The 27,951-nt window shown below is 43.7% G+C and overlaps 1 protein-coding gene across 3 annotated transcripts in view; it reads right to left on the bottom strand.

Moving 5' to 3' along the window:
- Positions 1-25,220, bottom strand: part of MAP1A (microtubule associated protein 1A) — a 58,540-nt gene extending 33,320 nt beyond the window's left edge. Inside the window, exons 1-2 of one of the 3 annotated variants that reach the window (XM_083850186.1) lie at positions 25,025-25,220; positions 20,208-20,309 (exon numbers count right to left, since the gene is read on the bottom strand). In XM_083850186.1, coding sequence (XP_083706312.1) covers positions 20,208-20,309; positions 25,025-25,184 — 262 coding nt within the window. In that variant the 5' untranslated portion in view covers positions 25,185-25,220. Of the gene's footprint in view, positions 1-1,730; positions 3,314-3,788; positions 3,933-20,207; positions 20,310-25,024 lie in introns of those variants that run through there. The other 2 variants (XM_083850187.1, XM_083850188.1) reach the window with 2 other exon arrangements.
- Positions 25,221-27,951: the final 2,731 nt, after the last annotated feature.

The raw sequence follows: 27,951 nt of genomic DNA, 5'->3' as shown, positions 1-27,951 counted from the left end.
TAGAGGCCTGTCTCAGGAGAACTAAGAACCTGCTGGCCAAGGACACCAATGCTCAAGTTCATCTGTGAATAAAGCCTAGGAAGGCTCCCTGAAGCACCGGATACACAATTAAGCTGTTCCATTAGCCAAGCAATTAATGACTATTTTCATGTGTCCACACTGCACTGTCCCACTGTAATAATCCTCGCTACCCTCCATGTTCCTTGCAATATCCTCAGGTCTTCTTATGAGTCATAACTACCAACTAGTCAAGGGGCAGCACACTCAGAGATAGAAGTGCACTGTCTGACCAGCTGGTGCGTAAGTGCTGACTGCCCAGATGGCCGGCCAAACAGATTATGTACTGTCCCAGTGAAGGCACTAAGTTGGATCACTTTCCTCTACTGCCCCACAGTTTTCATTAAACCTGTAGAAACTTGTTACCTTTAATGCTTTAGCAAAGGGGAAAATGTTTGTTCTAGGCAAAGAAAAACGTGTATTTGTAAGAGGAGTCCAAAGAATTCATCCAAGCTGCTCTAATTCACACAATTCAATCAAGCAGTTCAAAGGGGATGAAAAAAGAACAAACACCAACCAAGTTAGAACTGAAGTAGCTCAATACCTTCTCTAGTCTTTCCTCTCAACAGCAGCAAGACTTGTGTCTGCAGAATGATACGGACCTGTAACTAATTCAGGATTTTTGAGGGGAAAGAAAAACAAATCCTCTTTTTTCACCACAGTAAATCTTCCCCTGAATAATTTCTAAGCTTTCATATACACGTAACTTATTCTCTTCCCTCCCATACACAGAGACTATCCATCAGCCCAGTAACTATACTACCTCCCTTCCTTCCCCTTGCAGCAGTTTTGCTTCACAAACACTTCACAGGCTGGAAGGTACACCCTTCATTTTGAGCTAGTTATTACTGTGAAGTCCTTGTATATTAACCAGTCTTGTCCTCTTTGTCCTCCAGTAGCATTCGATGGCCTGCAGGTCTCTCTCCTTCCCATCCATCGATTACTAACAAAAGCCTGTGATAATGCACATAGCACATTTGGCTGTGCTAGCCCAGAGGACAGCAGTAGCACCCACTGGGATCTCAGACACCTATCACAAAGACATACTGTTGGATCCTTACTTGGTTCTCAGTTTCTTATTCTTTTAAGAGATGCAGCCATCCCAGGAGTTACCTAGGATGGTCTGTGAATGAAGACAGACAGAAGAACGCAAGACCATGTCCCATAGAAGCTCATGCTGTAGTATCCCTCTTCCACCCCTACTCTGGTGCCCAGCCACCCTCCTTTGAATGAGACACGCTGCATTTCTTGTCTACTTACACACGGCTTCCTTACTTTCATCAAGGAGAGCCTGTGCTGGCTATTGCTGACTGTATTCCTCTGCTCAAGTCCATCGTCTGTTTACCTCCATATCTGCTGAGGTCATGACTAAGGTATACTGACAACACAGACGTGGAAGAATGGCAAAGACAACATGAAAGACATTCCTCTCATGGATTATTTTGCCAGGAAAGAAACTACTGCAAATCTACACATCCCTCTGTCCACAAAATGGGAGCAGGGTGGAAGATCTGAGAGCCTGGCCTTGTCAGATCAAGGGAAAGGAGGGGAGAGAAAAAGAGTTTCTGGCCTGTATACAACCACTACTTGCTGGAGGAAGTGTAAGGGCAGACATGCAATCTGGATGCAACCAAGCAGTACAGAGCTGTCAAGGAGACAGGGAGGATACTGACCTTATGCAGTCAAAGGTCCCCTGCCCCATCAGAAGAAAAAGGAATCCCTGTCATTCTGGAAGAGTGCCCAGCCTGCAGGGCTTTTCGCAGTGGAACCAGAGATACTTGGAATAGAAACGCCTCGTCTCTGAGATCAGAGAGTTTAAACTGGAGCTTGTTTTTTCTGCAGTCATAAGCCAGCAGGCACCAGCTGCAGAATTTGCCGCAGTGTGTGTGTGCGCGTTTCTGCGTGTGCGAGTGTGCAGCAGCCACGCTCCTCCCCTCCAAGCCCGCTGTGCGATAAATATGTCCAGCTCCCTCCTTTTTCTCCTTCCTACATCACTGTGAGCCCCAGCCCGATCGCTCACAGCCCCCAGCCACAGTGGCCCCTCTCTTTTCTATTAAAAAAGCTTTTGTTGGCATCAGTACTGACTTTTAATTGCTCCCTCCTCAGTCAAAGAGGTTTGCTTCTCTTTCTTCCTCACAGCCAAAACAGCAGTTTCCGATAGATATTCACAGTCATGTAGCGTGATATGTGCAACATGCTAAACCCTGCTCCAGCTCTGGACACTGTAGATAAAAAGCCCTATTTTGAAATGCTTCAACACATTTTAGCACTAGCATAGATGATTTAACACTTTTAACAAGTTGTTTACTACAGACAATACTAAAGGAGGACAAAGATATCCAAAAAACCAGATCCTTGTGTGTCCATGGACTGCAAAGGTGTCATCATACTGCGCCACCGGTAATGCACCTTCTCCCCTCCTCAAAAAGGGACAAGCTGGCCCCATACACCACTGTGCTACATGGGGAAGCACAGCAGGGTAAGGGATGACAAAGGACTGCTACTAGGAAAAAGAAAGCACTTTGCCATTTTCACTTCTAAAGCACAAAATGCCTCCTTGTAGCCTACTATTACAAAATTCAACTCCAAATCCAGCCACATCTCTTCTCCTCCTCCGCTGCCCTAGAAAAGCTGCATCACTTGCATTTTGCAAGAACCTTCCCTTTTTCCTCCCCCACTAACTGGAAGAGTTGGGATGCTTTTTGGCCTCCTGTAGTGGAAAAATGTAGCGTTGAGCAGCTCAAAGCCATACTTCAGCTACTCCGAGACTACTCGTGCGTGGGCGTGCAGCATTGAAGGAAAGAGAAGTAGCAGGAGGGTCCCTGTACCTCTCTTTCATCTAAGCAGCAGCACGACAGTCCACCTTATCAGCCCTCCCCGCTCCTGCCAGGCGTTAGCCTCATTCCAGCATCAGCACTGAGCTGGACGGTGGTACAGGCATTAACGCTGCCTTTCCCCGAGCCTTGCCAAAAGGGAGCGCCCGCGAGATGCCCTGTGCCGCCGCCTCCCCTCTCCCGAGCGCTCCATCTTCAGGCACGACCACGCCAGGATCGGTCATAACGCTGCGGCGCTGGCTCCGTGAGCTCCTGGCAGGCAGACTGTCTTCTCCACAGTCTCCTCCAGATTCACCGTACATCCTTCTCTGAGCCTGAGCTAATGACACAAGTGCAGTAAACAGCTGAGCAGCTAGGGAATTCAGTCTGTCCCAATACCCAGGACAGGAGCAGCCGAAAGGGGCGAGGTCTTCACAAAGATCATAAAAGATCAGCGCTATCTGCAGCCCCCTCGCCCCCTTGTCGCTACCCCGTCCCCCTCGACCACCGGCCAGTCGCCCCCCCGCTCCAATAAGACTCCAAGGAAGGCCAAACGCGGCCGCTGCAGCCTGCGCCGCAAAGCCCTCAGCCGCTCCCCCGCGAGGGCAGCGCGGACCCGGCCCCTCGGTCCGGCAGAGGACGGCCGGGGAGCCGGGGCCGGGCGCGGTCCGCGGGCTGGGTACCTGCATTTCCAGTACCGCGCCCCTCCTCCCCCCCGGAACCCATCCTCCCCCGACCGACGAGCCTTCTGCACGGCAGCGGACGGCATCAACCCCAGAACAAAGCCGCGCCGCCCGCCTCAGCGCCGCGCCGCCCTGGCCCCGCGAGGGGCTCGCCGTCCCGACGGCGGGTCCTGACGGCGGCCGCCGCCCGGCCCAGGCCTGGGGCTGCCGGGCCGGGCGAGCACCGCGCACGTACCATCGTGTCCCGGGACGCGCGGCCCGCGGAGCGGCGGCCGTGGCGGGGCGCGGGGCGAGCCCGGGATGCGCGGCGCAGGCCCGCGGCGGCAGCTGCTGTGTCAGGGCGAGCCGAGGGCGGAGCCGCCCGGCCCCCGCCGCGCCCGCGGCCCCGCGCGGGGCTGCCTTAACCCCCTGCGCGCTGCCTGCCGCTGCAGCGCCGCCATCGGGGCCGGCCGCGGCGCGGGCCGGGCGCTCGTGGGCACGGGCACTCCGGGTACGTGACAGGGGCCGAGCTCCCGCAAACGACCGGGTTCCCGCGTTGCCAGAACGCTTTTTCCCCCGCGACCTCCAGTCAGGCTACTCCTCAGAGCAGTGCCCCTGAGCAGCGGCACCCCCCACTTCATCTGAGGGGGGCTTTGCACCAGGTTAGCCCTAAACTGAGCAGGAAAGGTCTGGTACAGTATCAGCAGCTCGGCAGTGGTGCCTGGCTAGCGGCAGAATTTGAGTGAGCAACGCCAGCTGGCCAGCAAGGCCAGCAACCTGAGCTCTGGAGATTATTTCCAGCATGGTTTTCAGAAAATGATTTAAGCATTTCACCAAGAACTTTGCAACTCATTTCTTAACCAATATCAGAGTGCCTGATTTGTTAGACTTCCAAGGCAGGGGAAACATGCTTCTAAGCCCAGCAGAGCAGGAACGAGGGCCTACTAGCCCGGTATTTGGAACACTCCATGCATGGCATGTAATTACTCCATAATATGTTAATTGCCAATAGTAACCTTTTATCCATAGCAAGCACTGAAAACCACTACCAGTGTCCTGCTTGCCTTACACAAAGTCCCAGCTTACAGAGTTAACTAGGAAAGCTGAAGACATCCTGCCTGTCCTACAGCAAGTGTCCCTCTCAGTGACCTTCTGAGGGCTGTCAGAGGCAATGGAATGCTCAGGAATAAAAATATCACCAAAGTTCGATGCATTTTAATAATAAGTTACAACCTTACTTTCCCTAGCTTTCAGATGATGCTGATCAGTGGCTAATATCTGTGAACTTCAGGAAACATAACACAGGGGAATCAAACATCTGAGGCTTTTTTTTTTAAATATATATATATATATATGTTTTAAATAGGGACTCAAAGGGACAAACTTCAGCTGTACATTTAAAAAAAAAGTTCCATGCAATGGGAGCTGCTGATTTGCTCTGTTACACCTGCCACATCCCAGTCTGCTACTTGACAGTTCCAACACAGAGACAGTGACACTAGCTACTTGCACATGCCAGTAAGCCTCCTGTGGTGGCTAGGAACGCCCGTGGCAAGCACTAGGAGAGGACACGGCCTTCTAAGTTTTGCTTTCACCTCCAAAGTAAAAGTCACCACAAGGAGCAGTTCTGATCTGTAGCTCTGTGCCCAACTACGCAGTTGACAGTCAAATCGGGCAACTAACAGATGGTGGGGGGCACAATTACTTTCCAGTCACCAGAATCATCAGTACAGCATAACCTCCCAGCTACAGAGAAATACCAACAACTGCAATTAAGTGATTGAAGAAGTTTGCAGATGACACAAAACTGGGAGGAGCAGCCGATACTCCAGGGGGTCGTGCTGCTATCCAGAGGGAACTGGACAGACTGGAGAAAGAGGCTGACAGGATCCTCATGAAGTTCAACAAGAAATGCAACATTCTGCGTCTGGAGAAGAGCAACCCCATGCACCAATACATGCTGGGAACCACCCAGATGGAAAGCAGCTTTGCAGGAAAAGCACCTGGCAGTACTGGTGGACACCCAGCTGAACACAAGCCAGCAATGCTCTTGCCACAAAGAAAGCTAACGTACTGCAAAGGAGTGGCAGCAGGTCAAACGAGGCGATCCTTCCCCTCTGCTCAGCACTGGTGAGCCCACACCTGGAGCTGTGTGTCCATTTCCAGGCTTCCCAGAACAATATAGACAGAGCTAGTGGAAGGAGTTCAGCAAAGGGTCACTGAGATGATTAAGGGAGTGGAGCATCTGTCGCAAGGAAAGGCTGAGAGAGCTGGGACTGTTCAGCCTAGAGATGAGAAAGCTCAGGTAGGATCTCATCAGCATCTGAAGGGAGGGTGCAGAGAGGACAGAGCCCGGCTCCTCTCAGCAATGCCCAGTGCCAGGACAAGAGGCAGTGGGCACAAACTGGAACATAAGAGGTTCCATCTAAACATCAGGAAGCACTTCCTTACTGTGCAGGTGACTGAGTAGTGGTACAGGCTACCCAGAGAGGTTGTGGAGTCTCCTTCCTTGGAGATCTTCAGAAGCCAGCTGGACAGAGTCCTGGGCAACCTGCTCTGGGTGACCCTGTTTAAGCATGGGGGTTGGACCAGATGACTTCCAAAGGTCCCTTCCAAACTCAACAGGTTTGTGCAAGAGCATAAGATACAAGACAGAGTGGTATACTTGCAGGTATACCTCTTAGTTTCTGGAAGACACCAGCTTAGGAGCCCTCGCTCTCCAACAAAGGTTGTTTCCATCTTCATTTAGAAATTTCTCTATTGCGCTCTGAATCTACGTATACTTTTCAACTCTGTGGCAACTGTTTAGCAATGCATCATGTGCAAAAGGTACTTCCTTCTGCGTATTTGATTTGTAACTTCTGGCCAGTGATTTTGTGTCATACTCCCTAATTCAGGAGAGGAAAATAAAAAGAATTATTTCCCATTAACTTTCACTAGTGCATCCATACTCTCACGTCTTTAATGGTGCTTTTCCTCTGCCTTTTCTATAAAGTGAGAAGTCTACAAAGTGAGAAGTGCTAACAGGATCTTCTCTCTTTTGCCTCAATGTATTTGCCTCCATACAAATCATAAAAAAATGGGAGTCTTCCAATTGCTATTGAGAGTTTATATCAGAAATGTTTTGTTAATGTTAAATGAATGAACGGGAGACAGATGCATCTTTTGCCTCTAATTTATCCCGTCACTTTCCAGTTGGTTACATGATCATGCCCTGGCAGGCAGGGATGCGTTTTTGTCTATCACAAGTGTTTTTACAAATAAGAATTACTTATGAGTTAAGGCAGTTTTCACAAAGTACAAATCCATGGCGTGCAATCAGCTCATATATGTGCTGCTTGACTAGCAGAACATTTGTTCAAAGCCGAAGGGATTCTTAAAACAGCTACTGCCTTTACCACAAACCAGTCATTTAACTGGCCTGAAAAACCTTCTGAACAGTTCTTTGAGGCAGCCCTCCTGCCTTTATGTGATCAGATGACAATTGCAGATAGCCTCTTCTTTTCAGCTTCTAAAGAGATCAACAAATTATCATTTAGAAAAAATAAAAGCCAAACCCCTAAGAATAGCTGTCAAAGACAGAAGAAAAGGTGCACTAAGAAAGAAAGCACTTACTGAACTTCTGACTTTCTACTGAAGTCTCTTCCAGTTCCTAAAGGGAAGGCAATTTTCTGGCTTCCAGTTCCTACTTTCTAAAGCCAGAAAGACCTACAGAGCTATGATCAACAACATCATGGTTTCTTCATTCTTTCGGGAAATAAGGACATTTCACTTGTCACTTATAAGACATCACAGACATCAGGACCACAAAACATCGAGGGAAAAAAAATAAAACTAGTGCTCCTGGTATTAAGTAAGGCTTACTGATGTTCCATTCCAAGAACCACTTGAACACTGATATTTAGGGACACTATTCTGTGATGCAAGGACAGATTTATTTTAACAGAATTAGAGAAGGGATGGAGTTTCTACCACTTACACTAACAAAAACTCTCCTTCAATGAGTCAAATAATGACAGCCACCAAGTCACCAGGGTTTGAAACAAAGATCCTTTCTTTATGCTGGGAAACTGTAGTCCCTGTCCACTGGGCTTGGAAAGAGCCTAGAAACTTTCTGGGATATAAGGTGTAGTTCCCCACTGACTAGAGCATGGAATTACATAAGGACTTAAACTGTTACTGACATGAACATTTATTTCATCACTGTGTACCTCAGTCTGTATTGCACTGATAGGATTGTTCTTGATCATAAATACTTAGAAGCCACAAACTGGCTATTTCTCCAGGCCTGCACAAATAACAAAAATGACTTCTTAAGATGTTTTTTGTTATTTTCAAGTTTTAGGGTACAGCCAGGATCGCACCTCCATGCTTTTCTCTGTGATGTAGAAAAGTTTATATAAAGTGAAGGCTGAGTTTCTTGGTGAAATATCAGAACTCCGAGAACCGAAGCTAAAGCATAATACTGAATAGAGCTTACAGTAAATATTCTGACAGTGGCTCAGAATTGCCTGCTATATTCCATAGGCTTCTTTGGCTCAAATGCACCTGATTTTCCTTCATAACCATGCACCAAGTCTTTAATGAGACTAGAGATTCTAATAAACAGCATACAGGCATCTGAATTGGTGGAACAAAGGATTACCATGGATACACCAAGCCCTAGCCATGCTTTTAATTTGAGTTCTGTTTTTATGAGTAAGGTCAGGTATTTCTTAGCACCTCTAAATGAAAAGCACACAGTTTACAGTGCAGAGAATTCTGACTTCTGTTAGTCCACATTCCAACTTCTGATATCTCATTACAGAAGACTGGCCTGGCAAAGTAATTACTAGAGAAGTAGCAGGATACCTCCACAGCATACTGTATGAAGGAGACTGCAATTGTGCAAGGATTTGTTTGCATCCATCCTGTTGGAAGATTATTTTTTGACTACCCAGTTACTAACTTTTCCACAGGCTCTCTGCTTTCAAAGAAAAAAAAAAGAAAGAAAAACTGACTACTTGTTTCAAGCTTTTGGAAAATCACTTCTACAACCCTCTTGGCTATCCTCTTTTCTCTCCAGGTACAAATGATTTTTACTCTTGTTTATGGGCTTTACCAGGATTTTTTAAAATACTTGTTTTTGCTAAATACACCTGAATCTTTCTGTGTAACTATTTTGTGTGTCTTTCCAGCTTTCTTTCTTACTTACAAATAGGAGTACCCTTCCATTCTATATGACTGCTTAAATTCTGACTAAGTATTTATTTCGTGCTCTTGTCGAGTGTCTATATTTTTAAAGTATCTATATCTGAAAAGCAGTCACACCTTGTTAGTTGTCAATGAACATTTGATCCCTTATGTATTTTATTCTTTCAACTGCTTTGCAGGTCCAGTGTTGTTAGGCATTTATGCTCACTTCTTAGAGAGTAATCTTTTCATGTTTCTGATACCTCAGGGCCTAATGAGTGATTACCTGAGCTATTGAGAAATAGTTTCTTTAGACTTTGACTTGCTGTGGTTTTTAACAAGTTTACAGGTGGATAGGCCAAATCATCTGTTACATTTGTCTGTTCATCATTTTCTTCACCAAATAGCATCCTTAATGTAGGTCCAGAGAGACTGTCAGCACCTGTTATCAACCTCTTTTCCAATTCCTACTTTAAACAAATTTGTGAAACCTGAGAGTTCTTTGGCAACACTCTGGTCTCTCTTGTCCCAGAAAATAAGGTTTTAAAAATGGTGATCCTAATTTAACTCAGCAACTCAAAAGCTTTAGGGAAAATAACAGAAGATGACCTGTCTAGAACTCTCGATGGAAAAGATAAAGAGACTTATAAAAATCAAGGCTGCAAAACTGGAGCAAACATGAGCAGTACTAAAACACCAGAAGGAACATAAAGAGGGATTGAAGCAAATACTGGGGCACAGTAGGAACCAGTGTGTAGCCTGCATTAACAAAGGATGACTTCATAGCACCCAAAAGGTGATCCTTCTTCACAGGGTGGTTGGACTACGTGATCTTCAGAGGTACCTTCCAACCTCAGCCATCCTGTGAAAAGGGTGGCTTAATGCAGTAGAGAGGAAGGAGGGACTGGGATATAATCCTAGTGATTTTATAACAAGGAGTTCAAGGAAAGACTGCTCCAAATGTTGCCAATAAGTAGCACTTGTCTACTTGAAGAAAAACTCGTGTCTTCCACACACAGTGTCCATGCTGCCTGTGCATCCTCAGCAGCCTTCATTGGCATTAGTAACAAATTAGCACCCACCAGACTTCTCCAGCCAGAGGCACAGCATGTCTTTCCACGTCTCAGCATATGTTGAGAACAACAGAAGGTATAAGCCAGGTCTAGCACTGAAAAGTAACAAAGAAATACCTAAGGCAGTGTGAGAGAAGCTGCAAGAGCCAAAATACAGTGCAAGATCCTTCCTACTGTAGGGAGCATCTTTTTCTTCCAGATATGTTTAACAGTTTCTTATCTCATTCTTTCCCTGAAAGAGCCACTTATCTCTTGTAATAGGCAACAGCTGCCCTGAGAAGGATGAGATTCCTGGGGACTTGCTGCTTTTTCAACTCTGCCTCCAAGGCTTGAACAGAAACAAAAAGGCTGCTGCTATCTTTAAGGAGAGTATCTATTAGACCAGAGGCACTGATTTACCAGATACTGTTAGTTATCCAGATAACAGATGTCATAGAGGACACCTGTAGGACAGTTCTGAAATTCACAGCGGGATCCTTAGAGGCAAACAGGCAACAAGCAGTGGGGACTGAAGATTACGCAAACTGAAGATGGGAAGCTAAGCCTGGTAGACAAAGCAAAAGAAAGGCTGGGGAGAAGGTAGAACAAGTTTTAAAATTGGCAATGGCGCAGGTAAGATTTCCAGAACAAAATACACATGGGAAAGTTTGCAATATCCCGTCATTTCTGTTATGCAACTCAGTGTAAAAAACTATTGAAGACTCTCTCAAAAAGGCAGTTTTTGTTAACCCATACCTGTCTTCCTTTACCTTTCTACTCAGTGTGATATTTAGAGTTGGAAAACATTGAGATGTAGGCATTTTCTTTAAGAAACATAAAACAGCTGTCATATGCCTGCAAAAATGCAGAACCTGTGACATCAGTTTTCAGATTTAAGTGCCATTGTACGGAAGCTTCTCTCACAATGAATTGCAGTTTGAAGACAAGCAAAAAAAGAAAAAACAGATACAGGATCTAGGTGCTACTACATGCAAAGATACTACAGGAAACAGCCATATACTTTGATTACAGAACAGGAACTGTTCTGTGAGGTGTATTTGAAATTTGAAGAGTAAAAATGTAGTTCCTCCAAACTAGCATTAGTAGACGGCAAGCATGGTAGGGGGCATTATGGTAAACAGCTATTTGCTCCTTGTAAGGCCTACTAGTCCAGAAAGGAAAAGATGTGAAATAAGCATATATTTTTTTTTTTAGATAGCAGAAATCAAATAGGACATCCATTTTAGGCACTGTTCCCTCCTGCTTTTATGCCCTCCTGCAGGATGAGCACTGCAGCATGTGCTTTCTTGCAAAGATGCAGCTCAGATGAAACCCAAGACGAAAAAAGACAAATGGAAGGAAAAATCAATAACCATTTCTGAATTATTCATCTCCATGAAATATGAGTAAAAGTGCAAGTAAGTCTCATCTTTGGAACAGCTGAATTTTCTTTATAGGAGTAAAACTGTCTACTGCAGATTTTCCTGCACAAACATTAATACTCAAAGTTTCAGAAGCAAAGTTGTAGGCTTTGGTAAAATTCACACTATTCACCTACCTAAAGGCAAAGTAACTGAACAGCCATAACCAGTTTCCACGATTGCAAGCGTCAAAGTGTAGCAGACAAAATCTAGAACAGGCTTCAGTTTTATAAACTGTGAGTAGAACTGCTGAACAGAGGTCATTTGAAAGCAAAATATAACTGTGTCCTATTGTTTTGCGACTTTTTCCTGTCTTCATTTTTTATTTTTAACCACAAAAAAAATCTAGTCTCATCCAGCTTGTCTGCCCCAATAAGTTCTACAGATAAAGACCTATACCAGTAGACCTATACCAGTAGGGATAAAAAGACACTGTTTTAGATGTATTTAAAATGCATTCCACCAAACACATTTAAAGAGGACTGAGAAATAAAAATCAGTTATTTACACTACTACCTCAAGGACAGGCTGGCCTGCATTTAATATTTCTTGGCATTCTCATATTTAAAAATAAATCAAGTAAGAAAATACTCGCATCCACCGGGAAAAGTACTAAAGAAAATGAAACAATGACAATATGTTTCTTTCATTCTGTGTCCTGAACAAATAACCAATCTTTTCCCAACAACTTCATTATTAGTTTTCCTTTTCTACCAAATTTAAGTGTTAATCATCCCTCTAGTTCCATTCCAAGTGATCTTGACACCTGGAATCTTTATTTACATATGAAATAAAACAAAACTGATCCAGTGCTATGCTCTACCTTCATTTTCCATGAAGAATTCAAAGAGACTGTTTCATGATGAACCCGCCCATTTACTCTTTACCTCCACATATGCCATATACGCTTCTAGAATTTGAATTCCACAAATTGCCAACACTACTAAACCACGATATTTAGTTCTAGAAGCAAAAATAATAGTTCAGTAGGGCAAGTACTAACTTCAGAAGAGCTACCAGTGAATATTCACGACCTCAGTTATTTCAGCTTTGGGAGCTTTATCTAATAAACTGGCAAAATTGGAAAGTTAGAGGTATGCGTGAAGACAAAGCAGAAAATAGAAAGAACAAAACTGACCAAGCGTTAATTTTTGTCTGTTCTGTATAAAGACTAGTTAAGAGTGCAAAATATAACCATATCAATCTATTTCTCATTAAATAATTCAATCAACACTATTTGATTAATGGAGGTTTATTCTGGAATAAGTATGCCTGCATATGGAATTCACCTACCAGCACTGTACTGACAGTTTTGCTAGTAAGCTTCCCATACATACTAGCCTTAAGTGATAACTAAGGAAAGAATAGGGATGGAGCACAATAGTTACCCATACCTGCCACATTTTTGATCAGAGCTGTTTCTTATTGCTTTTCTGGAGTAAGTGAACACCACAGCACCGCTGGCAGATAGCACTTCCTCTACCATTTCCCCCCCCCTCCAAGAGAACAGGAATCTAATTTTGCTGAACTTTTTCTTTCAATGAACCTGTGTGCCTGCTGTACTCCATTTACTTTAGATAAAGAAGGTCAAAGAATCATACTTGCGTTAAAAAAAAAGTGAGCTTGTGGCAACTATTGGACTATGTAGGAACTCTTACGTTACCATCGTAGCCCAAGAAACCACATATGCATGCATCATTTTCATGCACGCAGCATAATCCTGCTCCCCAAGAAATTTTTATAAGAAGCTGTCCTGCGGTTTTAGGACCTACCCTATCCCTGAACTCAAGTCATTGAGCATCCTGAAGAAAAAAAAAAAAAAAAAAAAAACAGGATCTGGGACTACAACTCATTGCTCTATGGAGAAACCCTTTCAGAAGGCTGGATGGGTCTAATGCATTTGTATGTTACTCTGTTAAAAAGATACATTCCTACATTCTACAAGATCAGTAATTTCTGTCAGAAAGATTAAAGTCAGTTTTAAGCGACAAACAGCTGATGAGCAGAGATTTGTTCAACATATTTCTAGGGGAATCCCATATAACTTGTTATCAAGACTTCAGTTACTTGCAAGGAAATATACTAATAATTAACTGAAACTTGTGATTGGTGCCAAAACCATTGATCTGTCTACTAGAATAGACACATTACAGACAAAAGCAAGGAATTTATCACACTTGTGCAATGTCGGTTACATTTAGAAAACAGCGACTCCGTGGCAGAGAACACGCAAATTCGGTTCATGGTAGAGAGCTAGCTGTGTATATATTGCAGGCTATTAGTTAAGAGCAAGAATGTGATCGATAGTATGGTCAGAGACCACTACAGTTTGTAGTTTTTTGGTTTCCTTTTTGAAAAGCAAATTCTGAGGCTCTTTAAACCGAAGAGATCGTAACACGATTGTTTGATGTATCATAACACAAAGTATTGTCTGAGGTCAACACTCCCCACCCCCCCCAAAATTAGTTTGATTTATACAAAAGAATTCATTTATGAGGGAAGGGGAGAAGGCATCTACAGGTAGTAAGATTTGTTCCAGAAGAGAACTCAGACATAGCAGATAGTCAGAATGAAATATAGTGGCTGCAAGCCACAGTAAACGAATTCAACCTAGATGTGAGGAACAGTTTTAACCGCTGGTAATTATAACCACTGAAAGTAATAACCCATGGTTTATGGTAGACTGCTTGTAACCTGATGCATTCAAATGAAAAGCAATGCCTCACCTTAATATAGTGCACCTCACCTTAATACACAATGCCTCACCTTAATACAATTGTCTGCATACTACAAAAATCACAACACTCTCACCTACCAAACAAAAACAGTTAAAACATTTTTTTTGTTTATAATAAAAAAATGTGAGATTGTCTTCAGGTAGTAAATATCCTTTCCTTGCAGTTCTCTTAGTATTCTAAAGCCTGAATTCAGAAATTGACTAATTTGCTTCATTTTTTGCTTCATACAGGCTAGCAGGATAAGGCAATATATACGAAATCAGATGGAATAGGTGTATGGTGTGGATACCGTGCAGAAGCATTATTGCTCTACCAAGAAATAAGGAAAAGCTGATTATTTTTTGCAGTCTCCCAAAGTTTCCAAATCAAGCAGCAAGACATTCCATTACAAAGAATAAAAGGTGCTACTTCAAAAGAAAGATGCTTCTAGACACACAGTCTTTTACCAATGCCCGTTAAGTGCATTTTAAACTTCATGATTTTCTAGCTCAGAGACGTTTATAATTTTTCAGGATAGAAAGCATGTCATCTCAGATTCCCCATGTACGAAGCAATACCAGTTCAGGAAAGGAAAACAGTGTCTCCAGTCTGCAATTTTAAATTCTTACAGAGAAGAAAAGGAGCATATTCTCTGGCAACAACATGGTTAACAGGGCAAGACAAAATCCTGGAACAGAGCCAAATCAGAGACAGGGACATCTGTCTTCTAAGGAGGTTGGAATTATGGCATTAAAATTACAATAGCACATGACAACAATTAATCTCATGGCAAAATAGGATTAACAGGCTCCTTCAATGCTGGCTTTTTGAGTCCACACCTAGGGGAAAAAATATTTCTTGAAATAGCAGCTAAAATCCTAGAAAAGATCACTTCAGAGGAGTTCTGCTAAGTTCTTTCATCCAAGCTGGATGCAACAGAGTGCCAAAAGCAGTGCTGCCGCTCTGCAGACTGAAGGTTGGACAACAGTTCCGAGCAACACACAAGCACCTTGTGTACCAGTATGGGAAGATGACAACATTGCCCATTTCTCTTACACGTTAATGCCTCCGGTGGAGAAGTGAGATAGGATACATTTGCTGGCTGTAAGTAACGATGCTTTCCACTTTATGAACCTATCCTGGGAAGTTCTGAAAAAACAAGCTTCTCTAGAGGTATTCATGATCTCAGGCAGAGTAACAGTCCAAATGGCTCAGCCCAGCTGCTCATTCCTAGGAGGAAGGCACTGAAACATCTTAAGCCACTTACCTCCAACTGTTTAAGTACACCACCCAGGTAAAGAGGAATTGAGAGCTGCTGGTCAGAGGCTCCCTCCTCAAGCCCATGACAATACTAGGGATTCTTTAAAAGCAAAGGAAGAAATTCATAGCACAGTAGAGTGAAACAGACCAAGAAATCTGTCAGGAAGTTATTTACAGCTGTTGTCACATGTTCAGGATTATTTTCATACTTAATCCTCCTTCCCTTTTGCCTATCTTATGTCTTAGCAAGGTCCAGTTCGCATGGATTGGAAAAGCCTACTCTAAGCCACTGAAGGCAGGGACACTAAAGGAGAAACATACATAGCCACAGTAAGCTAATAATACACTAGCAATACATTAACAAAGCTTTTGTTACCAATCTCCAAGTATGGCTGGGATTCCAGCATCATTTGTACAAAGTCACCCAAAGCTTGTATTAACTTGTAATCGTTATATCTAGCTCCACCATTTCTGCTAAAACAAACATGAAATTCCCCAAGGGGTAGCAGACAAAAAAAGCGCATGTTAGAGCTACTCTTATTTGTGAGGCCACTGTCACTGTAAGTTGCTGTGCTTACAATGCACACAGCCACCAGGAGAACGCTGCCTTTGTCAAGTTAAAGAAGTGTCACTACAGCACTGCAAGAAAAACATGCAAGTCAAAGTTACTGTGTGTAGCCACTGTGAGGGACAACATGAACTAGTTACCAGAGCACTGTTTAAAGAAGCGTCAAGCCCGTCTTTGAGAACAGATAATTAACATAACTGTTCTGCAGCATATAGATCCTTCATAAACAGTTATCCAGTGATTGAAAGCTGCTCATTTTATGAAACGGAGAAAATGGTGTTGACTTTTTATTGCTGTTTTTCCACAGATATTGAGTGCAATCACATGCCCCTTCTTTCTTTTTAACTGGCCATCTCACTCAGAGCTGTTAAACACTTATTTAAATAAGAAACACAGCTCAACAAAAAAGTAGAGATAAGAGAATAAGGCCAGACAGTCAAGAAAAAAAGTGCTATTCTAGGCAAAAAATAGAAAGAATTAAAATAGGTTACACACTAAGAGATAGCAGTTGTCTGATGAGTAAAAAAAAAAAAAAGCCTTATATAAGGTGCTAAAAACAGTGCCTGCAACACTTGAAATGCCTGGGTTGTCAGAACAATAGAACTGGGTGTTCACCAAGGTCATGAAAGACGCTGCTGTCAGTATGCAGATGCTGACTCCTAACCGCCAATTCAGCTTTCCAGCAAGAGGTACCCAGCTCTCAGAACTTGAGCCAGTAGTGCACTGACCTCAGCCAAATTCTATGGAAGCAAGTCAGATTCTAGAGGATGCTGAAGTCTGGAGTGCAGGTAGGTGTTTTTATTTTGCGGAGGTGTCAGTCATGAACAGCAGCTGAAGATAAGAACTGGAAGTCTTAGCTGTATGCTCAAGTACTACAAGAGGTCACATAAGAACCATACCACAAATAGGGTCAGCAATTATAGAGAGGCAGTAACACCAAGGAATCGTTCAAATAGGGAAAGCCAGTATTTTGCTAAATTTCTTATCTGATAGATCTTGTTCAAAGGGGATGATTTTTTCCCCCCGTTCTTTAGGTGTATAGTTTCATGAATCCCTCATTATTAAAAGGGTAAACAATAAATTAAGAAGGCACAGCGTTATCTTCAAAAGCAGCAAAAGCATGCAAAGTGTTGTGCCTATCCATTCAAGTTTAGCTTAGATAAGCAAAATGATTACAGGGCTTGAACAACTGACTTAATCTTAGAAGTCCCAAATCCTTCAATTTAGAGAGGAAGGCCAAGAGCGTGAAATACATTCAAGGCTTACAAAAAAAAAAAAAAAAAAAAACAGTCATAGATCAGGTCATTACTCACCAAATCCTAAAATGCTAGATGATAGGAAACGCTCAGTGAAGCTAAATCAACTTAGAAAACAACTTCTTTTGATAGCAACCAGTACTTTCAGTAACTTGTTATATGGCTGTGAAGGCAGACAGTATTTGTATTCAGAAGGGATTAAACTTTTTTTTTAAACTAAACGGAGTTGCTGTGGACATGCCCTTTAACATCCCAAATCCAAGCATTATGCAGACTGAGGGAGTATGAGGAAAAAAGGACAATCAAAAGCAGCTACGCTCATATGCTCTCCCTGAAATACATCTTTTATTGTTATTTCTTGAGACAGAATATCAGGCTACATAGACCACTGATCTGATTCAGTATGGCATTTCCTTTGACCTTACTCATTTTTAATATGCTGAACAGAATTTTCAGTTCTTACCTTACTATTCAGTAGAGAAGATGAACAGAATCAGAGCATTTCTGAAAATTCATTTCTTTCATAGTAATGATACTTCACATGAGTGAATCCTATATGATTTTACTGAATCCTCAGAAGTTTCAAATGTATAATAAATACATACAGAAGTGTCAGTTGTAAAATGCAGGTTAAACGTTTATATGAGTTCTGGAGCAAGAGAAGCACTATTTACCCCTTCAATCAGTAGCCAGCATTTGGATAGGACAGCATGAAAACAAGAAACCAATGTTCATTTAACCTTTGCTTAGCTCAAATATAGGAATATGTTATCGGAGCTCTGGCCTCTTATTTTCCATCAGTCTGTGAGGGTATCACAGTAAGAACCATAATGCATACTTTATGAACAAAGCAACATTTTAAAATACGCAATGGTAAAACAAAAATTATTCCTCATAACTTCCTAACCTGGCCTAACAAAGAAGGTTCATTATGCGGGCTTCAAACAGGCAAGATGAAGCCCAATATTATTATCAAGGACAATCCTGAAGATGTATAATTTTCCAAAGAAGCTCACTTAGTATTGAAAGAAGTACGTTAAAGACTGTAAAAGCAGTATTTTTGAAATAAAGTCTTATGACTTCATAAGATTTGTACTACCTGTCTCTCATTCTACAGGCTGAATAAAGCTGGAAATAGTCATTAAATTTATTACGTATTTGGAAGAAATCATTTTAGAGAATGAAACAATTTATATTCTAAATGAAAATTTAGAAATAGTGGTAGTGATTTCAGCAGTCAGACAGTCTGTACAAACAGATTACTTCTACATAAGAACTAAGATATTGACTAAGAAGCTCTCAGCTTCCGACCTGAGATCCAGTACTCTGACATTTAAGTCCTAGAAAACTGGACAGCCTATCAGCAGTAAAGATTTACACGGAATACATAATGAGTAACAACTAGCATGGCATTACAGGACCTTACTTGTTAATAAAGCCAAAGAAAGCTTGTCAAGGCCTCAAACATCATATTGATATAATGCACCTTATGAAATATTAATTATACTATTTAAGCCTAGCTTGACTTTCAATTGTGTCATTAGTTGGTTATAACAAGTTTTCTGAAGATTACCACAGAATATAATCTGAGAGGAAAGATTACTGGTATAGCTATTCAACTATCTTAAATCACCAGTCTAGCTGAAAGCAGCTGCTACTATTTCTGAAAACAGTTTTTTTTTTTAATTCCTGCTCTCTACAGGAATGTAACTATTTTTTCCAAACAAACTCAAACAAGGATCAGAAAGTATGTTTATCTTGTTCTGAGAAGTAATTATTCTGAGCATTTTACATTGTCACATGTCAATTTCTATTGGAAAAGCATAGTCTCTCTGTTTTGCAAAGAACTTTTACCATCCAGACAGTGTACATGATCAAGTACTTACGGCAGCCAATGGCAACTGACAGCAGTACAAAAGTGCACATAGGGGTACCCTCACCATAAGGGCACACAAGTGGACAAAAATCACTTATCTATGTCTGCTGGCTCCTTCAAAGAACTACAAGCAGGACCTCCCTTTGCAGAACCAGTGGGTACTGTTTTCAGATTGACATTAATTCTGTCCTTTATTATAGTTTCTACTGATTTGCCCAATAGAATTAGCAGTTGGTTGACAGGCCTGCAGTTCCCTGGATCCCTCTTGGAACCGTCTTTATAGACTGGCATTGCATTTATCACCCCCTTGCTCTGGAGGAAAGAAAAAGTTTTAGGTGAGAGAATACACACTACTTTTATTAATCCAGACATTTCAACCCTTAGTTAAGAATTCTGCGGTGAACGTTATACTTAGTTACCTTGTTCAAGTCTATTTGTACCATAACCCCTGTAATAGTTTCTTCAAATGCAGACAGATCTTCTGCCATGTCTTGGCTTGTAAGTTTAATAAACAGTATTTTAATACACACACAGAAAAGACCCCAAAACATACATACTGCTTTGCAAGGAGGGAGATTTTCTATCCCCATATTAAGAGAGTCACAAGTAAGTTAAGAGACCTCTCAGTCAGTGAGAGATTTGAGAAGAGTCTAAGTACCTTCTTTCACAGCTATCCGTTAAGAGAACAGTTTTTCCAATGGGAAAATATATTCAAGAAGCTTTGAGAAGAGTGTAAAAGGAACAGTGAGTTATAAGAGAGCCTTATTAAAAAAGGTTTTGCAACAGCATCATTAGTGCTTATTACAGCAACTTTAACATACATTACATAAATTACAAACAGCATAACTAGAATCCAAGCTTTGACTGTTAATGACACTGTCAAAATGCTTTTACTTATTATTCTTCTCAGGAAGAGGAAACAGGCCTCCAAAAAGAGTGATTCAGAAAGCCATTTGATTAGTCTTACACACTCCTTCCAATGCATTTTATATATGTAAAAGTACATTCTAAAACCCCAAAGGAAGAGGTAGATAGTACATAACTCATGTAACACTATATTGTGCCATCTGAATAAGATACAGAAGACAGAAAAATTCTAACTTACTAGGTTAATACACTTTTACACAGCACATTTTTATTCACTCTATTCTCAGTAGTAATTAAGTTAAATTCCTTACATCCAACAGATCCTTAAGACTGTTTTTCCGCTTTAGTGTTTGCAGAATCCTGAGCAAAAAAATTCTCTAAATGAATATGACATTCTAAATCAAAATCAACTTTATTCTGTATTTTTTCAAATCCAGAAAGAAAAAAAAAAATGTAGAAGTTAATGGTGATAAACTAACAACTGACCTTTGACTTCTGAAGAAAACTGAGCCAGGTGCCGGGTTACAAAGAGTCGCAGTTGCTGATTCAGGTCACAGGAGAGAAGGTTAATATTCCAGGAACGAATTCCTGCCCAACAGAAAAAGAACAGTGAATTGTTGTTACATTTACTCCAGAAACAGAAGAGAAGACAGAAATTAACAAGACACATAAGAACCAATGATGGTCTTCCAAACATCCCTACCCATGGCAGGGGTGTTGAAACTAGATCATTAAGGTCCCTTCCAATCCAAGCTATTCTATGATTCTACGTTTAAGACTGAGAAAAAGTCTTCAGAATCAGAGGGACATAAGGTGTTTCCCTTCCATAAAACATCTATCCCTGAAGTATATGCAGTAAGCAACTCTTCATTCAACCTAGGCTCCAAATGAGTGAAACTAATAAAAAAAGTTCAAGGGATAGTAGCTAAATTACTGCCCAAGCAAGGCAATTACACTATGTTAGCTTTACATCTTCTGCATTATCCAGCACTGGTTGCATATAGAGACAGGCTACCGAATGTTTAAATTACTCAACAACTCAGACACACTGGTTTCTACACTCTTACAGCTTGAGCATCCTCCAAGTCACAAGAGCCTCCTCCCCCCAACTCCCTCTGCCTAATCGCTCCTTCAAAGCCCCTGATCCTACTCAAAGACCCTTTGAGTTTGCTCTTTAATCTACATAATCTTTGTAAGCTAATCGCCTTCATATCAGCAGGAAATAGTGTCTGCTCCCACAGCAAGTGGCACCATGCTGTGCTGGGAAGTCACCTTCAGACTTCAGCGTGAGCAGCTATACATTCTAGATGACACCAAACACTACAGATCAGATCTTCTTCACAAGCTAGTAAGGAACAACCTCTCCTGGATGGTGTGACACTACATTGTGGTACCGCGAACAGAAATGGAAAGTCACCATGAATCACTGCTCTGGCCTCTTATGCTCCTGGCTACAGAAGCACAGCTGTTGAAGAACAATACCACAGACTTCTAAGAGTTTATTGAAACAAGGATTTCAGTCCCAGTTTTTTTGGGGGCCTTGCTGACAGTTCTTCCACCATTTTCTGGAAACCTGTCCTCTCTTGTATAAAGAAAATAAAGTTTTATTGTTTGTGCATCCGGTATCTGCTTTCTTTCCAAGTGAAAGATGTTGACTTTACATGGAGATACCGTTCCCAGTTACCGCAGTTCTTGTTCTCCAGCACAGTAACTTGAAGTTACACAAGAGCTGCTGACTACTGGTGGAAAACAGTACCTTCTAGAATACAAGCTCCAGCTTTGTACACATAACCAAGACAGAGTTAGTAATCACTGCATCACAGTTCAGTAGTCTAGAGGCCTGTAAAATCCACAGAAACTCAAGAAAGTTTTGATCTTAATTTCTTTCTGGTGGCAGCTGACAGAGTAATGCAGCTTATCACCTGACAGTCTGCACAGCAGAGCATAAAAAAAGTAAACCCTCTGAACATCAAAAAAGCTTACTGCCACTTTCAGTGTCACAGAACATCTATTCCTTTCTCTTTAGCCATGGGATAGGAAAAAGTAAGAAGTGCAATAAGCGACAAGGAGCAAAAAGGTGAAAACAATATTTTCCTATGAAATACTGTTGGAAAGCATGATGGATTAAACCAATGTCAAATATAAGTGCCTCTTAATGCAGTGCTGATGAGCATTCCGACCCAAACAGGAGCAAGGTGGCACTCTGCAGGGCATATCCTGCTGACTGTAGCTGCTGTGTCAGAGTCCTGGTGTCCTGCTGCAGAGATAGATGACATTTGAGGCTCTGCTACTTCCTCTAAGACACAGAGGGAAGAGATACTCTTTCAGATTAAGGAAAGGGAAAAGTGAAATTCTCATTTCACTCATTATCTTACTTGTCACAATTTATTCAATGTTTTCTTCCCCTCCAGGTAAGGAATCTCACTCCCCTTGCCACAGTTTCAATTTATCCCATGGCACCACGGTCAGAACATTGTCTTTGCTGATTAGCTTCCTGTTTCCAGATACAGGAGTGCAGACTACACCATAACAAGGTTTACAGATGCCCGTGCTCTTTGCATGTACACAGCTTGGGTAAGGTGCCATGGAACTCAGTTTCCCATCTCTATCCTAATGCCCTTCCAAACTTTTTTATTTCTTGCCAACCTAACTGGCTCGTAAGATTTGGCATTTCCTTCTAATATCATAGAATGTCTTTCAGATGTTGTTTTATAACTGGACAAGAGTCACACAGCAACAGAGAAATCAGACCAGTATTTGTTAGACAGCATTTTAGAATAGGTGTTGTTCAAGTTTTCCACAGATACACAATGCCACTGCATAAGAAGCACCAAGTGTGGGAACAAGCAGGTTCCCAGTGTCCTATATTCATTATTCCACTCTCCTGAACCAAGAATAAAATGGAAAGTACACTTTCTGGTTCAGCCAGAGTAAGAGATTTATGCATTTACTCTTCAAGAATCTCTTCCTGGTAGGTTTTTGTGCAGGCAGGGCCCCAGAGCCAACAGAAAGACAAAATATGAACTGTTTTATCCTTAAAAAAAATAGATGTATAATATGTAACATTTTAGACAAGTTTGGCTTACCAACTTTATTTGCTAGTTTTGTTAATTTGATTTTCACTGGATCTATAAGCCCCTTCTTAGGCTTACAAAGTTGCAGAAAAATGCTTTTTTGAAGGGCAGAAGCATTTTGTTATTTATACTGCTTTGTTTCCCGAGGAAATCAAATCCTCTGCTTAGCAGCCTGTTCTACCCTTACACAAGCCTCATGTGAAACCTCTTCAGCAAGCTACCCTTAAGAAATGGGATACATCATTTTTGTACTATTTCCATGCTTCCAGAACTCCCTAACCAAGGGTATAGCTGTCTCCACCTTTATAACGTGCTGTCTGTTGATAGATCTCAAGACACACACACACAGTCATTTTAATGATTCTTGTTATTTATATCCATTTTCAACTTGCAAATCTCAATCTATTTCAAGAAGAGGCCATTCCCTCAATTTCCACAGTGGAGAAAACTCCTCTATGACTTGCTGGAGGTCATGCACCCCATCAATGACAAAGGGAAGCCTGTAATCCAGGTTCCTAGCTCCTTCACCAGTTCACTTTCTACTGAGCAAGGCATTCACTTCTGCTGGTAGAGATGTACCAATACTCCTGCTTAAATAGTTCTTATGCCAAAAGATGGCTGCACTTGACAGCATTTCATTAGGTTTCTGGTCAGACACAATTAACTGTAGAATTTGTATGTGCTATGACACAATCCGTATTGCAAAATTTGCATTTATTTTTTCTGGAATCCCCAGGGTATTGACATATCAATCCATTAGTTTACAGTCCAATCAGCCACTATTTCAAAGATTCATTCAAAAATGGGATAGAGATGCAAGTTGGCACACCATTTCAGTGAAGTCCCAAGCAAATAAAACCATCCTGATGTGCAGAGAGTGAGAGCAGCCCTTCAAAGTCTCTCAGAGGCTAAGTGGTCAAAATCCAATCTATCCCTGCTGAACAGAGTCATCCCTTGGAAAATGGAACGAAACACTATCAGTAGTTGGTAAGTGGCCTGCCAAAGATGCTGAAGTGGCAAAACTGGGCAAGGCATGACGTTTTTATACCCCCTTCTTAAATCACACCGTCTATCTGTTCCTTAGTACTGTTGATGGTCAAAAGGCACACACCCACTGAAGTATCTCCCAATAGCACAGTTTGGCCAATATTTACAGCAGTTACCACTGGCATTTTTAAGACAATGCACCCTGGAAATGAGGGGAGCACATACAAACTTCCAAGCCTATGAGGTAACCCTCATTTCTCAATGATGTACTAAACCGCATACTGAAACAGGACCCCGCCCCCCCCCCCCCCCCCCCCCCCCCCGCAAGGTCCTCATGTAGCTGAGGATCCAGCCTCTCTTTTTCTTCGGAACGATCAGAAGCTGCCGCAAAGCAAGAACCACCGCCCCACCCCACTGCCTGGCCCCCGTCCCTTGAAACAGTTCCACAGCCAATTACACAGAGAACGACCCTTTGCCAAGGGCGCCGGGCACCACCGCAGCACGGACAGGTAACGGAGCAGCCAGACGTCACGGCACCGCGCCATGCCGGGGCGGTTATCCGCCGGGCTGTGCCCACCCGCAGCCCCTCCGGCCCTCAGGCTTCCGTCGGCAGCGGTCCCCTCGCACTGCAGAAGTCACTCGGGCAAGACAAAGCCTCCGGCAGGCGGAGCTTCGGGTGAGAGGGAAGCAAGACCTGGTCTACTGATCCTCTGCTGAGGTGGAAATTCGGGGACAGCAGAACCACGGAACGCCTTCAAACTTTGGGCGTTTACGAACAGCGCTAAATGCATTTCGCTAGCGCAAGTAGAGGAATTCGAAGAGGGGAAAAAAAAGGGCAAAGAAACACCCCAGCTGTTCACGGCCCGAACGCCTGAGGCACGCCAGCCTGCACGAGCAGAGCCCCGGCCGCCTCCCGCCCGCAGATGACGCCCGGCCCCGCCGCCGAGGCCCCCCCGGCCGCCCCCGGCCCGCTCCGTGCCCCCGGGCGGCCCCCGCCCCCTTCAGCGCCGCCTCGGCCGACACCTGCCCCCCCCCCCGCCGCCGCCCAGCACCGCCGGGCCGGGGCCGCCGTCCCCCCGGGCCGAGGACGAAGCTCTGCGGCTCGGCGGCGACGCCGCACGGCGGGGCCGACAGCGCCGGCTCCGCCTGGGGCCGGGCGTCCGCCTCCCGGCGGCGCGGCGGCAGGGCCGGCACCCCGCGCGGCCCCTCAGGCGGCGGCGCCCGGCCGGCCCCGCTCCTCACCGCGCTCCAGGGCGCCGCGCAGCGCCCCGCGCTCCGGCTCCGTCCCGACCTCGCCGATCACCACCAGCAGCGCGTGCCTCCGCGCCTCCCGGCAGCGCGGCCCGCCCGGCGGCCAGGGCGCTGCCGTCTCCATGGCGACCGGCCCGGCCGTCGTCTCCATGGCAACCCGGCGGCCGCTGCTGCAGCGCGCCGTGACTGGCGCACGGCTCTTAAAGCGCCCCGAGCTCCTCCCCGATTGGCCCAGCCGGCACGCGCTGCTGCGCTACTGCGGCGAACGCGGGCGCGGCCCCCGGGGGCGCGGCCTCTGAGGCCGCAGCCGGGCCCGGAGGCGCCGCGCTCCCCCGCGGGCAGGGGCCACGCGCCTCGTCCCGGGGCCCGCTCGGGGCCTGCTGCAGGTGCCTTGCCGGCTCGGGGGGCTCCTGCCGGCCTGCCCGAACCCGCGCTGCCCGCAGGCGCGAAGCGCGGCGCCGTCGCTACCTGGCCAGCGGCTGCCGTGAGCTGTCCCGGGCCGGAGGGCGGCGGGGCTCCCGGTCCCCGGCCAGGCGCAGCAGCGCGCCGTCGTGCAGCTGCCGAGCTCAGGAGTCGAACCGTGAGCCGAACTCACGCTCTTTACAAGAATAATCCTTGTTGATCTGACGGGAGAGAGTTGCTTAAATACAGAAATCCGCAGAGGTTTTTAAATGCCCTATATTGGGTTATTGCAATATCCACAATGAAATCATGGAAGCCAGCAATGCTAAAAGATGCCCAGGCTTGCCATCATTTACTTTTCCTTCTTCTCTGTCCCTTGGTAGTAAACAGAACAGTGAGATCTTCGTCATCTCCTGGTGATTCTTTTCCCTATTCAACTGCAGACAAGTGTACTGATCTCCAGTGGTACATGATGAGCTTTCCTAGATTCCAGAAACGTGGTATACAAGAAAAATCTCTCTGAACTTTACCCTCAGGTGTAAAACAGCAGTAGTGAGCAGTCACCTGCTGTGTAGACAGGACTTCTTAACATGCAGAGTGACCAGAGAGGGCCTTAGTTCAGGACACAGGTCCACAACTCTAGCAATCTGTTCTAGCTAGCCACATCTTCAAAGCACTTCAGTGCAGTATCTGGAACAACCAAGCAAACACAGAGTATGAGGCTTCGGTGTGCCAAACAAGGGAGAAGCACCGGAAAGTAGTAAATTCCATGTCTTTTCTGACAAAGGAATGGAGAGACATCTTGTGCTGATGCAGCTGAGTCAAAAAGCATCCCAGCTACTTTAAAACAAGATTGAAGTCAGAAATAATCTGCAGTGTTTCCTAAAGCAGCGTCAGGTTCTGCCCCCTGCAGTCTGCAAGATTTCCACAGAGATGAGCTACAGTTTAAGAGGCTTGTTGATAAACCGGTGTCTTGTCCTGCTTTGTTCCCTTGTGACTTGCCAAGCATGCCGAGGGGACACAGCTGAAACCTCAGAAGGTTCAGACAGATGGCATTTTGGCAAGCATATATGAATCTGAAAATCCGTACTGTCATAAGCCTCTGTGAGAAGCTAATTGGGAAAACAGCCAACCACAGAAAAGGGGAAAAATCCAGAATAGTTATTTCTGCAGACTACTGGAGATGTTACTAGCTTACACAGTTTCTCAGTTTGAGATCTTTACTCAAAAGGAGATCTTCACTCTCAACAGCTGAATTAGGGGATGCTGCAATAGGTTGTTTTTGCACTACATTGTGGCAACGTGGCTGGCTATGATATTTAATAAATAAATCTCACAAACAGAGAATTAGTGCATCAGAACAGTTTAACTTACTTTTGTGTGTTGGACCTGGCATAACAGCATTAATTTAATTTGCCTCAAGGGATTGCATGGAAGCAGGTAAATACGTGAGTAAAGAGAGAAACCTGCAAATAAACATCAGCGTACAATAAATTCTATCTTGAAAGTAGGACTGTAGATCACGGAGGGCAAATATGAAGATGCAAGATTTTCAGAGATTTTTACACCAGCTGGTAGATATGCCTTCTGTTTTCAGGTGATTCAGTCTTAACATTTGCTGCTTATTTTTGACATGGTAGCTTTGCAGAGCTGCAGCTTTCCACTGCAGTGCAGAGAGACTCGTCCAGCTGGCTTTCTGCCAAGGGAGAAAGAAACAGGAGACATGCAAACTGTAGTGAAAGCTTAAAAAGAATGTCCAAGCATGGTCCTGTACCATAGTGACTAGAACCTCTTGGGAGGACAGTTTACAGTTAAGAGAGGTGTTTTCATAGCGTGATCAATTTGTGTTCTTTAGCAAATGATAGAATCATGTCATTTCTGTTGTTTTCTGATGTGAATCAGATCTCTCTGTGGTCACAACAGAAATGGAGTAGCTGTGCAGCTGTACTGGTGTTACATTTCATCAGCCCTAGTGTGTGTGCACTGCATCAGGTAGTGAAAGGAGGGATTTCTAGCCTAAGAGTTCCCTCCTTTTCCCTGTAAATCCACATTTTAGATGCATCCAATAGATCTTTAGAGCAATTAATGTGCAAATTTCTGCTTTCAAGCACCACGGCAGTAATAGGCACCCCTGTGAAGCATCACAAGCTGACTGGGGCTGAGTGCAGATGTCACAGGTCCTGACAAGCATCAGGTGCTGACAGAATGAGAGGTGGCAAAAGCAGACAGAAGGAGTATCTCTGAACAGAAGGAGCTGACGAATCACAGGTAAATGACCATTATAAAAATGGATTTAAAAAACAAGCTCAAAAGAGCATAAATAGGATCTTCATAATATCAAAGGAAGAACAATCTACTTAATTTCATTATCTTAGTCTTTTAGCCTGGAATGATGACTTTCTCTATTCCCTAGCTAAAAATGACCATATGAATAAAATTACTTCTGGGAGTCAGAGATCTATGGCAGTATCTGAATAAGGCTACTGCCTTTAACCAAGGTAAAATATAATATAAGT

Source organism: Anser anser (genome assembly GCF_964211835.1).
Source record: "Anser anser genome assembly, chromosome: 10".
Lineage (NCBI taxonomy): Eukaryota > Metazoa > Chordata > Aves > Anseriformes > Anatidae > Anser > Anser anser.
The sequence above is the reverse complement of the archived record's forward strand: the minus strand, read 5'-3'. Positions and strand labels throughout refer to the sequence as shown.